The sequence below is a fragment of the Rattus rattus genome, chromosome 5, assembly GCF_011064425.1.
Source record: "Rattus rattus isolate New Zealand chromosome 5, Rrattus_CSIRO_v1, whole genome shotgun sequence".
NCBI classification, from domain to species: Eukaryota; Metazoa; Chordata; class Mammalia; order Rodentia; family Muridae; genus Rattus; species Rattus rattus.
In genome coordinates this window covers 153,701,348-153,712,977 of record NC_046158.1, presented here as the reverse complement: position 1 = coordinate 153,712,977, position 11,630 = coordinate 153,701,348, and the positions used below count along the sequence as shown (strand labels likewise).

At 43.2% G+C, this 11,630-nt stretch overlaps 1 protein-coding gene across 1 annotated transcript; it reads right to left on the bottom strand.

Annotated features, from left to right (window-relative positions):
* Window positions 1–6,385: 6,385 nt before the first annotated feature.
* LOC116902365 (seminal vesicle secretory protein 4) lies at window positions 6,386–8,309 on the bottom strand. The gene is made up of 3 exons (XM_032904860.1): window positions 8,189–8,309; window positions 7,432–7,730; window positions 6,386–6,558 (listed from the first exon to the last, which is right to left on the bottom strand). The coding sequence occupies exons 1-2, from the start codon at window positions 8,262–8,264 to the stop codon at window positions 7,471–7,473; spliced, it is 336 nt and encodes a 111-aa protein (XP_032760751.1). The 5' UTR covers window positions 8,265–8,309; the 3' UTR covers window positions 6,386–6,558; window positions 7,432–7,470.
* Window positions 8,310–11,630: the final 3,321 nt, after the last annotated feature.

The following is an 11,630-nucleotide window of genomic DNA, read 5'->3' as shown; positions in this document are numbered from 1 at the left end:
AAGTGCAGCCACCAGGGAAGCTAGTGTGGAAATTTATCAAAAACCTAAATGTGGGTGTCTTAGTATTCTATTGTTGTGAAGAAACACCATGGCCAAGACAACTCTTATAAAGAGAAGCATTTAACTGGGGGCTTACTTACAGCTTGAGAAGGTTAGTCCATTACCCATGATAGCAGCACAGTTGCACACGGGCAGGTATGGTACGGGAGTGCTAACTGAGAGCTTTGCATCCTGATCTGTAGGGTGGGAGTTAAGGAGGGAGGGAGGTAAGGAGGGTGGGAGGGGGGGTACATGAGCTACTGAGCTTGAGCTAGGTAACCCAGACCTAGACCCACAAAAGACAAATGTCACGTGTTCTTTTTGACTTGTGGATCTTAGCTCCAAATCCTCAGATGTCAGAATATAACCTGGAGTCAGCGCAGAAACCAGGAAATCAAAAAGGTACAAAGTATTGTAGGAGAGGGGTCAAAAAGAGGGTGCTCCACACGGAGGATAGTAGGACATGGGTGGTATAAAGTAGGAAATGGTGGGGCTTTAATTGGGGAGGGAGGAGGACCCTAGACAGAGGGAGGGGTAGTGGGGAGAAAAACTCACTTAACGGATGGTGAAAATGGCATGGGAAAACTATTATTTTACATTTTCCTGAAAATACTATACATCATATAGTTGAATGAAGCTATACCACTTGGGGGATGAGGCTCTACCAAAACCATAGACTAGCAAAAGTCCCAATTCCAGGCAGAAGAAACCTCCTTTCAAGTTGTGTCTGAGAAGACTAAGAAAATCCCCAGAAAACATAGGCTATTGTTTCCCTCCCAGAACTCGAAGGTAAGGCCCTATTGTTGAAAACACCAAGTCCTCTGGATTTGGAAGGCTCAGAGGAGTCCCCCTTCCTGACCACCAGAACTCTGAATACTGAAAGTTGTCACCAAGAGATAGAAAGTCCATCAATACCCCAGCCAGCGTAGAGCCCAGGACTGGCTTGCCGGAGTATCCTCAATGCACGATACTGGCACTTTGGGGAACAGCAATCTGCTCTTTACTTGGGTGTAAGTCCTGACTAATGGGTGGAAACTCAAGTCTGGTATTGTAACCCTATCCCACCAGCTGTGGCTGGTGAAGTCATAGACACTAGAGGGGACCCCTCTATTGCAATTTTCCTAAGCCAGGATAATTTCTATTTGGAGGTTCTAAACACCTTATATTTAAAGTGCTTACTGTAGTTCATTTTCTATATGTCATGACATTTCACAGGTTATTATTAGATCTTAATTTTTTGAAGATAGCCATCTTGGTAGAAAAAGATAGCGTAAATCTAAAAGGCTCAGTACCATCATTCTCTGTACAAACTTTCCCAAGTTATTATGACTCTACCTCATTGCAGGCACAGGGTATAACTGACAAACGAATAGTAATACATATTCTTTTCAAAAGAAGAGCGTCAGGGCCCACTCTTTCTGCTGTTAGGTTCTGTGTATATTGACAAGCCCATATGTAGTAAATGAAAAACATTTTATGTTCTTGAACTCTAGATATTCATCCCTTTCTTATTTCCTTAAATGAATGGCAAAATTTGAGTTTTCATTGACTGCCTAAGAAGGATGTAATGGCCCACTCAATGGGAGGAAACCCATGCCTCATTCTGTAAACATAGCCAACTACCAATGGCTGGTGAGGCCAAGGAACCTAGAGAAGGAACTACTGTTGCTATTGCTGGTATTCTGTCTAAGCTCCACCCCCACAGCTACCCAGCAACAGCCAGGTATGCTCCGCCCCACAGTTGCCTGGCAACAGCCAGTTGTGACCAACTATAAAGGGGGCTGCTTGTCCCCCTCCTCTCCTTCTTGTTAGCTCTCTTTGTCCCTGTCCCTTCTCTCCCCCTTTCCCTCCATGTGCTCATGGCCGGCCTCCTTTACTTATCCCCCTTCTACTCTTCTTCTCTCATTAAACCTCTCCATGTGGAACCATGTTGGTTTGGTGTGCTCTCTCCGGGCAAGGGCCGAGATTTAAACCCTAACAGCTATATTCTGAAAACAATGTAATTCCTAATTAATTTCTAGTATCCAGAGTCAGATGTAGCTCTCATCTGTTCTCAAAGAAGATTTTTTGCAACTGATGGAAATTAGAGATCCACAACTAGCCAAAACACGTGACTAGTCAGAGGACAAGTGACAGGACAAGTGACCGTAGGGTCTCCAATCCTAACTGACACATCTCCAGTGCAATCCCTATACGTAGACTGAGGAAAAATTGCAAACAAGAGATAGATGATAAGAGCCGAAGTTCCAGGGTTCATGCTGCAAGACAGTGCCCTCTACACATGGCAGGGAAAGGGCAGCTATGAAGCCTAATCCATGTGGTCAATGAACAAGACCTGCATGAGGACAGAACCAGTGGACATGCCAAAATGGACTGGAGAAATTCTACAAGACCCCACCTCTAAAGGAAGGGCTACAGGTCGACCAAAATTGGTGAGACTAAGGAGTCATTTTATTCAGAGAAGTGTTCATGCATTGGTTGTCCAACTCAAAATGGTCAACCCTCTATACATGTATATACAAGCAGACTCAGTACATTGTATATTCATGTATACATGCATGTTCAAATATGCACATACATGTAATGACAATAAAGGAGAGGTCATGAATCTGGGATGAAGTGGGGAATATGCAGGAGGTTAGAGAGGGAAAGAAAGAAGAGGTGAGAGTGATGTACATGCAGTGCTAATGTATGAAGGCCTAAAAATTTTTAAAGTAAAAACAACTGTTTCGGAGAGCACCTGATTCGGCTTATAACTATTCTTTTTTTTTCTTCTATTTAAGATGGATTTGTTTTCGTACAATGTATTTTAATTTTGATTCCCTTCTTCCAACTCCTCAGAAATCCTTTCACCTTCCCTCCCATCGAAATTCACACCTTTTCCATCTCTCCTTAGAAAACAAATGGGCATCTAAAGAACAATTACAGCATAAAATAAGATAGAGAAAAACCGGACAAATTGGAACAGGTCAAAGCAAATGAACAGAAGAAAAAGGGCCAAAAAAAAAAAAAAGCAGAAGAAACACACACAGAGACACATGTGGTTGCACAGAGAAGCCCATAAAAATCTAGAAAGCCCACACAAATCTAGAAGCCATAATATACAAGCACACAATGACCTCTAAAATAATGAGAGATGGATAGATAGGTAGGTAGATGGGTAGATGATAGATGAGTGGATAGATAGATGATAGATAGATAGATAGATAGATAGATAGATAGATAGATAGATAGATGATAGATAGATAGATAGATAGATAGATAGATAGATAGATAGATAGATAGAATAGGATAGATAAATAGAAAGAGAGGCTGGGCATGGAGCCTCCCTTTACAAGTAGTTTGTATCCCCAGTAAAATTGTTAGAGAAAGCTAATTTTTTTATTTGCAAGTGATTATCAATTGTAGATCACTTCAGGGTTATGGAAAAGAGGCTTGTGTCCACTTCCCCCCTCAGCGTTGGGACCCCATCTGGAACAAGCTCATGCAGGCCTGTGCATGCTGCCCATCTCCGAGAGCTCCTATGTGTCAATCCAGCTGTGTTGAGAAGGCTTTGTTTTTCTTGGTGTCCTCCATCTCTTTTGACTCTTACAATCTTTATGCCTCCTCTTCTGCAAATTCCATAGCCCTGTGGGGAAGAATTTGATGGAGACATCTCTTAAATGACTGAATGTTCAAGGTCACTCACTCTCTTTACATTGTCAATTTAAAGAGTCATTTTATTGCTATGTTCCTTTAGCAGAACAAAAGTATTTGGTTTTCCCCTAGATCCATGGGCTATCTACTCTCAGATTCTTGGTCATCCAAGCAGTACTGGGGATGGGTTCCATCTCATAAAATGGGCCTTAAATCCAATCAGATAGTGGTTGGTTACTCATACACGCTTTATTCCACGGTTGCCCTAGCACATATTGCAAGGAGGTCATCATTGTAGACTGAAGGGTTTGTAGCTGGGTCTGTGTTTTACCTTTCTCCTTTAGGAGTGTGCACAGAACCTCCTAGTACCACAAACACTAGTCATTGTGGGTAAAGGCTAAACATAGGCATCAACTTAACTTCTTCATGCTCAATGAGTTGTCTAGGTGTTTTCTTCGGCAAGGTGGGGATTTACTGTCAGTTTGGGAAGAGAGATCTATAACCTTTAAAATAGCCTGGGTTGGTTGGGGATTCTCATGAGGCCCCTTTGACCAACAACTCAATCAGATGTAACCCACTCCTGATATTGGAAGCTTTATTTGGTGGTGATTGATGTCTGTCTACCTGGGGGCTCTAGTCTTCCTTGTAATTGGGCAATTTCATTCCATCGCCTTCATATATGTATATTTTTGGAAGCTTCTATTGTATTAGGTTTCCATAGAACCCCTCAAATGGCTGGTTTTAGTACCCTGTCTCTACCCAAACATGGTAAATTACTCCCATACTTGAACATCCCTCTGCAGCTCCCCTCACTCTTGAGATGCAGCCCCAATGCTGACTCTACTGAATCTGTAGGCCGCAGAGCCCTCTTGAGCATGCCTCTGCTGCCCTCCAGCCTGCAGATGAGGGCTGATGTACTGCACTCAGAGTCTCTCGTCAAAGCTACTAGTGACAGGAAACACTGGAGGAGGATTCTCCAACACATTGGGAAAGATCTTTATCAATCCTACATCTGATAGAGGGCTAATATCCAATATATACCAAGAACTCAAGAAGTTAGACTCCAGAGAACCAAATAACCTTTTTTTAAAAAATGGGGGTGCAGGGTTAAACAAAGAATTCTCAGCTGATAAATATCAAATGGCCAGGAAGCACCTAAAGAAATGTTCAACATCCTTAGTCATCAGAGAAATGCAATCAAAACAACCCTGAGATTACACCTCACACCAGCCAGAATAGCTAAGATCAAAAACTCAGGTGACAGCAGATGCTGGCAAGGATGTGGAGAAAGAGGAACACCCCTCCATTGTTGGTGGGATTACAAGCTGGTACGACCACTCTGGAAATCAGTCTGGTGGTTCTTCAGAATATTGGACATTGCACTACCTGAGGACCCAGCTATACCACTCTTGGGCATATACCCAAAAGATGCCCCAAGATATAACAAAGACTCATGCTCCACTATGTTCATAGCAGCCTTATCTATAACAACCAGAACCTGGAAAGAACCCAGATGTCCTTCAACAGAGGAATGGACACAGAAAATGTAGTACATTTACACAATTGAGTATTACTCAGCTATGAAAAACAATGACTTTATGAAATTCTTAGGAAAATGGAGAGAACTAGAAAATATCATCCTAAGTGAGGTAACCAAGTCACAAAAGAACTCACATGGTATGCACTCACTGATAAGTGGATATTAGCTCAGAAGCTCGGATTACCCAATATACAATCCACAGACCACATGAAGCTTAAGAAGGAAGACCAAAGTGTGGATGCTTCAGACCTTCTTAGAAGGGGGAACAAAAATACTCAGAGGAGAAAATATGGAGACAAGGTTTGGAGCAGAGACTGCCCCATCTGGGGGATCCATCCCATATACAGACACAAAACCCAGACAATAATGCTGATGCCAAGAAGTGCTTGCTGACAGAAACCTGCTATAACTGTCTCCTGAGAGGCTCTGCCAGAGCCTGACAAATACAGAGGCTATGCTCATAGCCAACCATTGAACTGAGAACGGGATCCCCAATGGAGGGGTTAGAGAAAGGACTGAAGGAGCTGAAGGGGTTTGCAACCCCATATGAAGAACAACAATATCAACCAACCCGACCCCTAAGAGCTTCCAGGGACTAAACCACCATCCCAAGAGTACACAGAGATGGACCTATAGTTCCACCGCCATATGTAGCAGAGGATGGCCTTGCCAGGAGGAGAGACCCTTGGTCCTGTCAAAACTCGATGCCCCAGTGTAGGGGAGTTTCAGAGCGGGGAGGTGGGAAGGAGTGGCTGGGTGGGTGAGGGAGCACCCTCTGAGAAGCAGGGGGAGAGGTGACGGGATACCGGGTTTCTGGAAGGGAAACCAGGAAAGGGGATAACATTTAAAATGTAAATTAAAAACTCCAATAAAAATAAAATAAAATAAAATGTTGGATTTCCATCCAGAATTTTTTTTTAAAAAAAAGTGTGTCTTGAATTATTATTCACCATAGTGATATAAGAAGGTCACCGCCAGGGGTTGGGGATTTAGCTCAGTGGTAGAGCGCTTGCCTAGCAAGTGCAAGGCCCTGGGTTCAGTCCCCAGCTCCGAAAAAAAAAAAGAGAGAGAAAAAAAAAAAGGTCACCGCCTTACATTTTGGAGCTTAAAGTTCTGGAATCTCATCCAACCTCTAAACGTGACAGAGCCAAGAAGTCTCGGGAGACAAAAGTTAATGATGCAGATTGTTATCTCTTTATTGGAAAGAAAGTTCCTGAATGTTAGGTTTAAGAACCTCAAGACAAACAAGCATGAGAAGGAAATGCCATCCAGGGACTGCCTCTGAGACCACATGGGAGCTGCATGCTGAAGACATCACAGGCTTCATCCAGGCAATGTGGCTCCTAGGGAACGAGAGAGAGAATAATGAGCAGGGTGAAGACCAGCACCGGTGCCTGTGCTGCCTGAGGGACCCACATGCGCTTGCCCCTGCTCCTTCTAGCTTGCCCCTGCTCCTTCTAGCTTGCCCCTGCTCCTTCTAGCTTGCCCCTGCTCCTTCTAGCTTGCCCCTGCTCCTTCTAGCTTGCCCCTGCTCCTTCTAGCTTGCCCCTGCTCCTTCTAGCTTGCCCCTGCTCCTTCTAGCTTGCCCCTGCTCCTGCTAGCTTGCCCCTGCTCCTTCTAGCTTGCCCCTGCTCCTTCTAGCTTGCCCCTGCTCCTTCTAGCTTGCCCCTGCTACTTCTTTGTCTCCTCTGATTTACAAACAGGGACTTCTCTTTGTGCTCATACCTTCCTCTTATCGAGAGGGGAGAGGAATCTGATCCCCTGAACGAAATGCATATGGTCATTTAAAGAAGACCTTAACTATGAAACTTTCAACATGGTAAGAAATTAGCCTTACAGGTACCTTTCTCTGCTCTAAGAAAGGTACCTTCCTCACCTCCTCAAAGGTCTTACTCACAGCTCCCCTAGCATGGATAATAAGGATCCATCCCATAATAACCCACGGAGTACCCATGCCCAACTTCTTTTTTTGTGGTTGTTTTGATTCAAATAATTGGTTGTTATTGTTGTTGTTGTTAGAGTCGTTCACATTACATCCCTCTTACTGCCCCCTCCCAGTCACCCCCTTCTACAATTCTTACCCCCTCCCCTTCCCCTTTTCCTCTGAGCAGGTAAGGGCCCCCTTGCATATCCCCCCTCCCTGGTACATCAAGCCTCTGCCATGCACAACTTTTAAACCTTGGGTAGGCATCCGCCTCACTCGGGAATATCCTTACCGGCATATTGGTCCAGATGTTCAGCTGCTCGATGCAGTATCAGTTGAGTACGTCTTGAGCAAACCGACTCCTCTTTTTCTTGGCATACGAGCTCTCACCTTCCATGTTGGAGCCACCGGAACTCCTAGAGATGTGCTTGCTCCTTCTGCTACTTACCTCCTCAGAAGCTTCCTCACCAAAGGAGCCGCCAGAGACTTTGGGGCCATATGGCTTGTCTCTCATTAATTCATCAGAAGAACCCGACGAAGAGCCCGAGGCAAAGCTCTCACTGACAACTTCTTCCGACTGTGAGTATTTTTCTGACGAGAGAAAAGCATGATTTGTTCCCTACCTGGATGTTTCTCTATAGCCCGAGGTTGTTGTAAATCAGGACACTGCAAGCAACCTGTGGCTTCTCTGTGATTAGTAACCTATCGTGTGGTGCAATTTGCCTTTTTGGCTGTCTAGAAACTCCTGGATCTTCTGTCTAGTCAGAAATAGGCTTGATGTTCGGCAACTGTCCTTGCTACTCCGCTTATACTGGACAATAAGAATCTTTGAGTTACATGACTTCCCACTGTTCCCTTAGTCTCCATCGCTGACTGTTGGTTCATCAATTCAGTGATACTCACACAAAAGCTATGATTACAGCTAGCAAAGACTAACTTCTCACCAGAAATTAGAGTCCCTAGAAAGGAACACCCTTTAGATCCCTAGAGTACCCTTTAAAGAACTCTGTCATTGTTCCTTCTCCCCCAGATCAACTCTACCTACTCACCCTTAGTTTTTCTCCCAATGGCTCCTGTCACTAGAAGAAGGAGCAGAGAACAGAGGAACAAGCTGGTAGACTTCATCTTGCCAGAAAAGCTCTTGACTGAAGGCTGAGCTGAGTTCTTAATTTATATATTTCCCAAGTAGGTGTCCCTGGAGTTATACAAGGCACAACCCACCTTACTTATCTATAAATGCTGGTTTCTTCCCCTGGGCTATGCAGGGGGTATTGTCATTATCTCTTGGAATTCTACAAAAGTACATCGTATCAGAGGCCTTCTTTATACCTCCAACCCGCAGCCAATCTTTATCAACACTTGAGATCATTTTGCAGTTTCCAGCATTTCTGAAAGACATTCAGTTGGGCCTGAAGAAGACTGTCCCCTCATGTTATAAAGTAATCATGCTGTGATCACGCTTCCCACAGCATAAGTGTATGTCTCTCTCTCTGCAGTTGTACACTACAAAAATACTTCTTCAGATAAATCATGTAACTTTCATATACATCCTAGAACGCTTCTAATGCCTTCAAATAAACAAATATGTTGTACCTGACAAGTGGCACAGGGATACAAAGACATAGAATGAAGTCAAGAAATCCAAACGGAAACCTCAATAAGACAGCTAATAAAACTTCAGGTGAGAGCCTTGCCCACAGAATGGGCCGCGTTGGGATGGGAAAGTGATGGATGGAGAATACAGAAGGGCATTGAGTCATTCAGTAAAGCTCAGTGAATAAATGAAAACACTGGAGAGCTTTGAGACCCTGAGAGAAGATGTAATCTCTGAGTTGCAGACCTAGGGGAAAGAGGAAAGACCAGCAGAGCAAAGGCACAGAGAACGCCTTCAGTAAAAGCATAAAAAAGTTAAAACCTAAAGAAAGAGACACCCATCTGTGCACAAGAGGCTTCATGAACCCCCGATAGAAAAGACCAGAAAAAGTTCCCCGTGATGTAGTTAAAACATTAAAAAACAGACAATAAAGGGTATTTAAACTGACAGAAATGCCAAGCCACTTATAAAGGCAGGCTCACTGGAATAACAGGTGGTGGAAATAACAATAACAACAGGAGTCTTTAAAGCCAGCAGGGCCAAGAAAGTTCCAAGTCCTGAAAGATCACAACTGTCAACCAGACTATTACCTACCTATTACCCAGAGAAACCTGTCTATTGAACTTGGAGGAGAAATAAAAATGTCCCATGATTTAAAACAAAAAGGTTAAAGGAATGCATGACCACTAGGCCAGCTCTACAAGAAGATACTGGCTGAGAGGAATATCCGGATCTGAAGAGAAGGCTATACACAGTAACAAGGGACATTCCATCAACAGAGGCTAATAAAAGACCACAAAGTCAACAGAGTGACAGGAATTGATACACAGTTTTCAATCATAACTCAGAATTTTTATATTAATGGTCTCTGTTCCACAAATAATAGACAAAGACTAGCAGAATGGGTTAGAAAACATGATCTGTCTTTTTTTCCCTTTTCCATGTGGAAAGGTTTAATGAGAAAAGAAGAGTAGAAGAGGAGAGGAGTAAAGGCCGGCCATGAGCGTGTGGAGGGAAGAGGGGAGGGGAATGGGGAGAGAAGGGACAAAGGGGAAGAGGGGAAGAGGGGAAGAGCAAGATCTGTCTTTGTACTGCCACCAAGACACATACATCACCATCAAAGACAGACACCCGCTTAGGGGAAAAGTAGGGGAAAAGCACCAAACGAATTAACTAAGAAGCAAGCCTTGTAGCTATTCTAATGTACTTCAAGTTAAAACTAATCAGGAGAGATAAAGAGAGACACTTACTACTCCTTAAAGAAAAAAAATCCCAGTAGTCTAAGCATTAATAAGTGGGATTTATTAATAATTACAATAATCAATAGGATCAATTAATTATCAATGAATATACAGATTACAATTAATACATGGAACCTCATGAAACCAAGAAGCTTCCTTACAGTAAGGGAAACCATGACTTTGCTAGAGACAGCCTGTGGGATGAGTGAAAGTGTACCAGATACACATCTGACAGAAGCTTGATGCCTGCAATAGACAACAAGCTTTATTTAAAAAAAAAAAAAAAAGACCTAGAGAGATAAAAGTCATGTCTTCTCTCATTTGGGGGCGTTATCTTTGAATCTTCAGATATGTGTGGTCCATTTGGAATATCCACAGAGGTCAGGAAATTATTTTGTTTGTTAACTGTTGAATAAGGACTTGAAAACGTTTTGTAATATCTCCTAGCTGTGTTTGTTCTGAGAACTGTTTATCCGACTCTTTTTCCACTTTGATGGATTAGATGATTCGGGGGCTTTTGTGCATAACTCTCTGTTTGTTTGTTTGTTTGTTTGTTTATTTGAGAGACAAACAGCCTGAGCTTGCTCTATAGACCAACCTGGCCTCAAACTTATAGAGATCTCCCTGCCTCTGCTTCCTGAATGAATGAGCACTCTTGATCTTGCCATGTGACTTTAATACAATTAAAACTTGCTACTGCTTCAGAGACCTCCCCATTCTGCAAGCTCTCTGTATAATCTGTGCTTCCCTTTCCAGTGTAGAAACTCTCACTCCATAAAATCCCCCTTCCCCCCCCCCCGGGCTTTTTGAATCTTATAACCCTTGCCTATGCCCGGCACACGTTACTTTCCCTCTATTTTCCTGTAGAGTTTTCCACGTTTTGAGTCTTATATTCAAGTCTTTGGTTGATTTTGAGTATGTTCTTGTACAGGGTGTGGGGCAGTACCTCCTTTCACTTATCTACACGTAGACAGCCAATGCTGTCAAAATTATTTGCTAAAAAGCTGCCTTCAGCTAACGTGGCACCTTTGTAGACAAAACTGCATGGGTTTATTTCTGAGTTCTCTGTCTTATTCCATTTTCTCTGGGATTTTTTTTATTTGTGTGTGTTGCGTATCTGTCTTGCTGGTTTCGACCTTACAGTCTGTTCTGTTGTACAGTTTGACGGGGAATTGCTTGCTTTTGCTACTGTTCCAGAATTCCCATTTCAGCTCAGGATGGCTTTGGAGACTCGGGATTCATTCAAACAAGAATTTTAGGATTGCTCTCTACACTTCTGCGAAGGGCGACATGAAAATTATGACAGGTATACTGAACTTGCAGATTGCTTTTCAATAAGATGGTCGTTACCCCAGTATTAGCTCTGCTGATTAATCTGTGATCATGAAAGATCTCTCTCTCTCTCTCTCTCTCTCTCTCTCTCTCTCTCTCTCTCTCTCTCTCTCTCTCTCTCCGTCTCCTAGTATTTGGCTCAATTTCTCCAGTTGGTATTTTATTTTAATTTATTATTTTAATTTATTATTTAATCTTTTGAGTCTTTTGCCCGTACGTAGGTCCGTGCACCACATGTGTGCCTGGTACCCACAGAAACCAGAAGAAGGCATCAGACTCCCTGGAACTGAAGTTATGGATGGTTGCGAGCTGCTGTGTGGATGC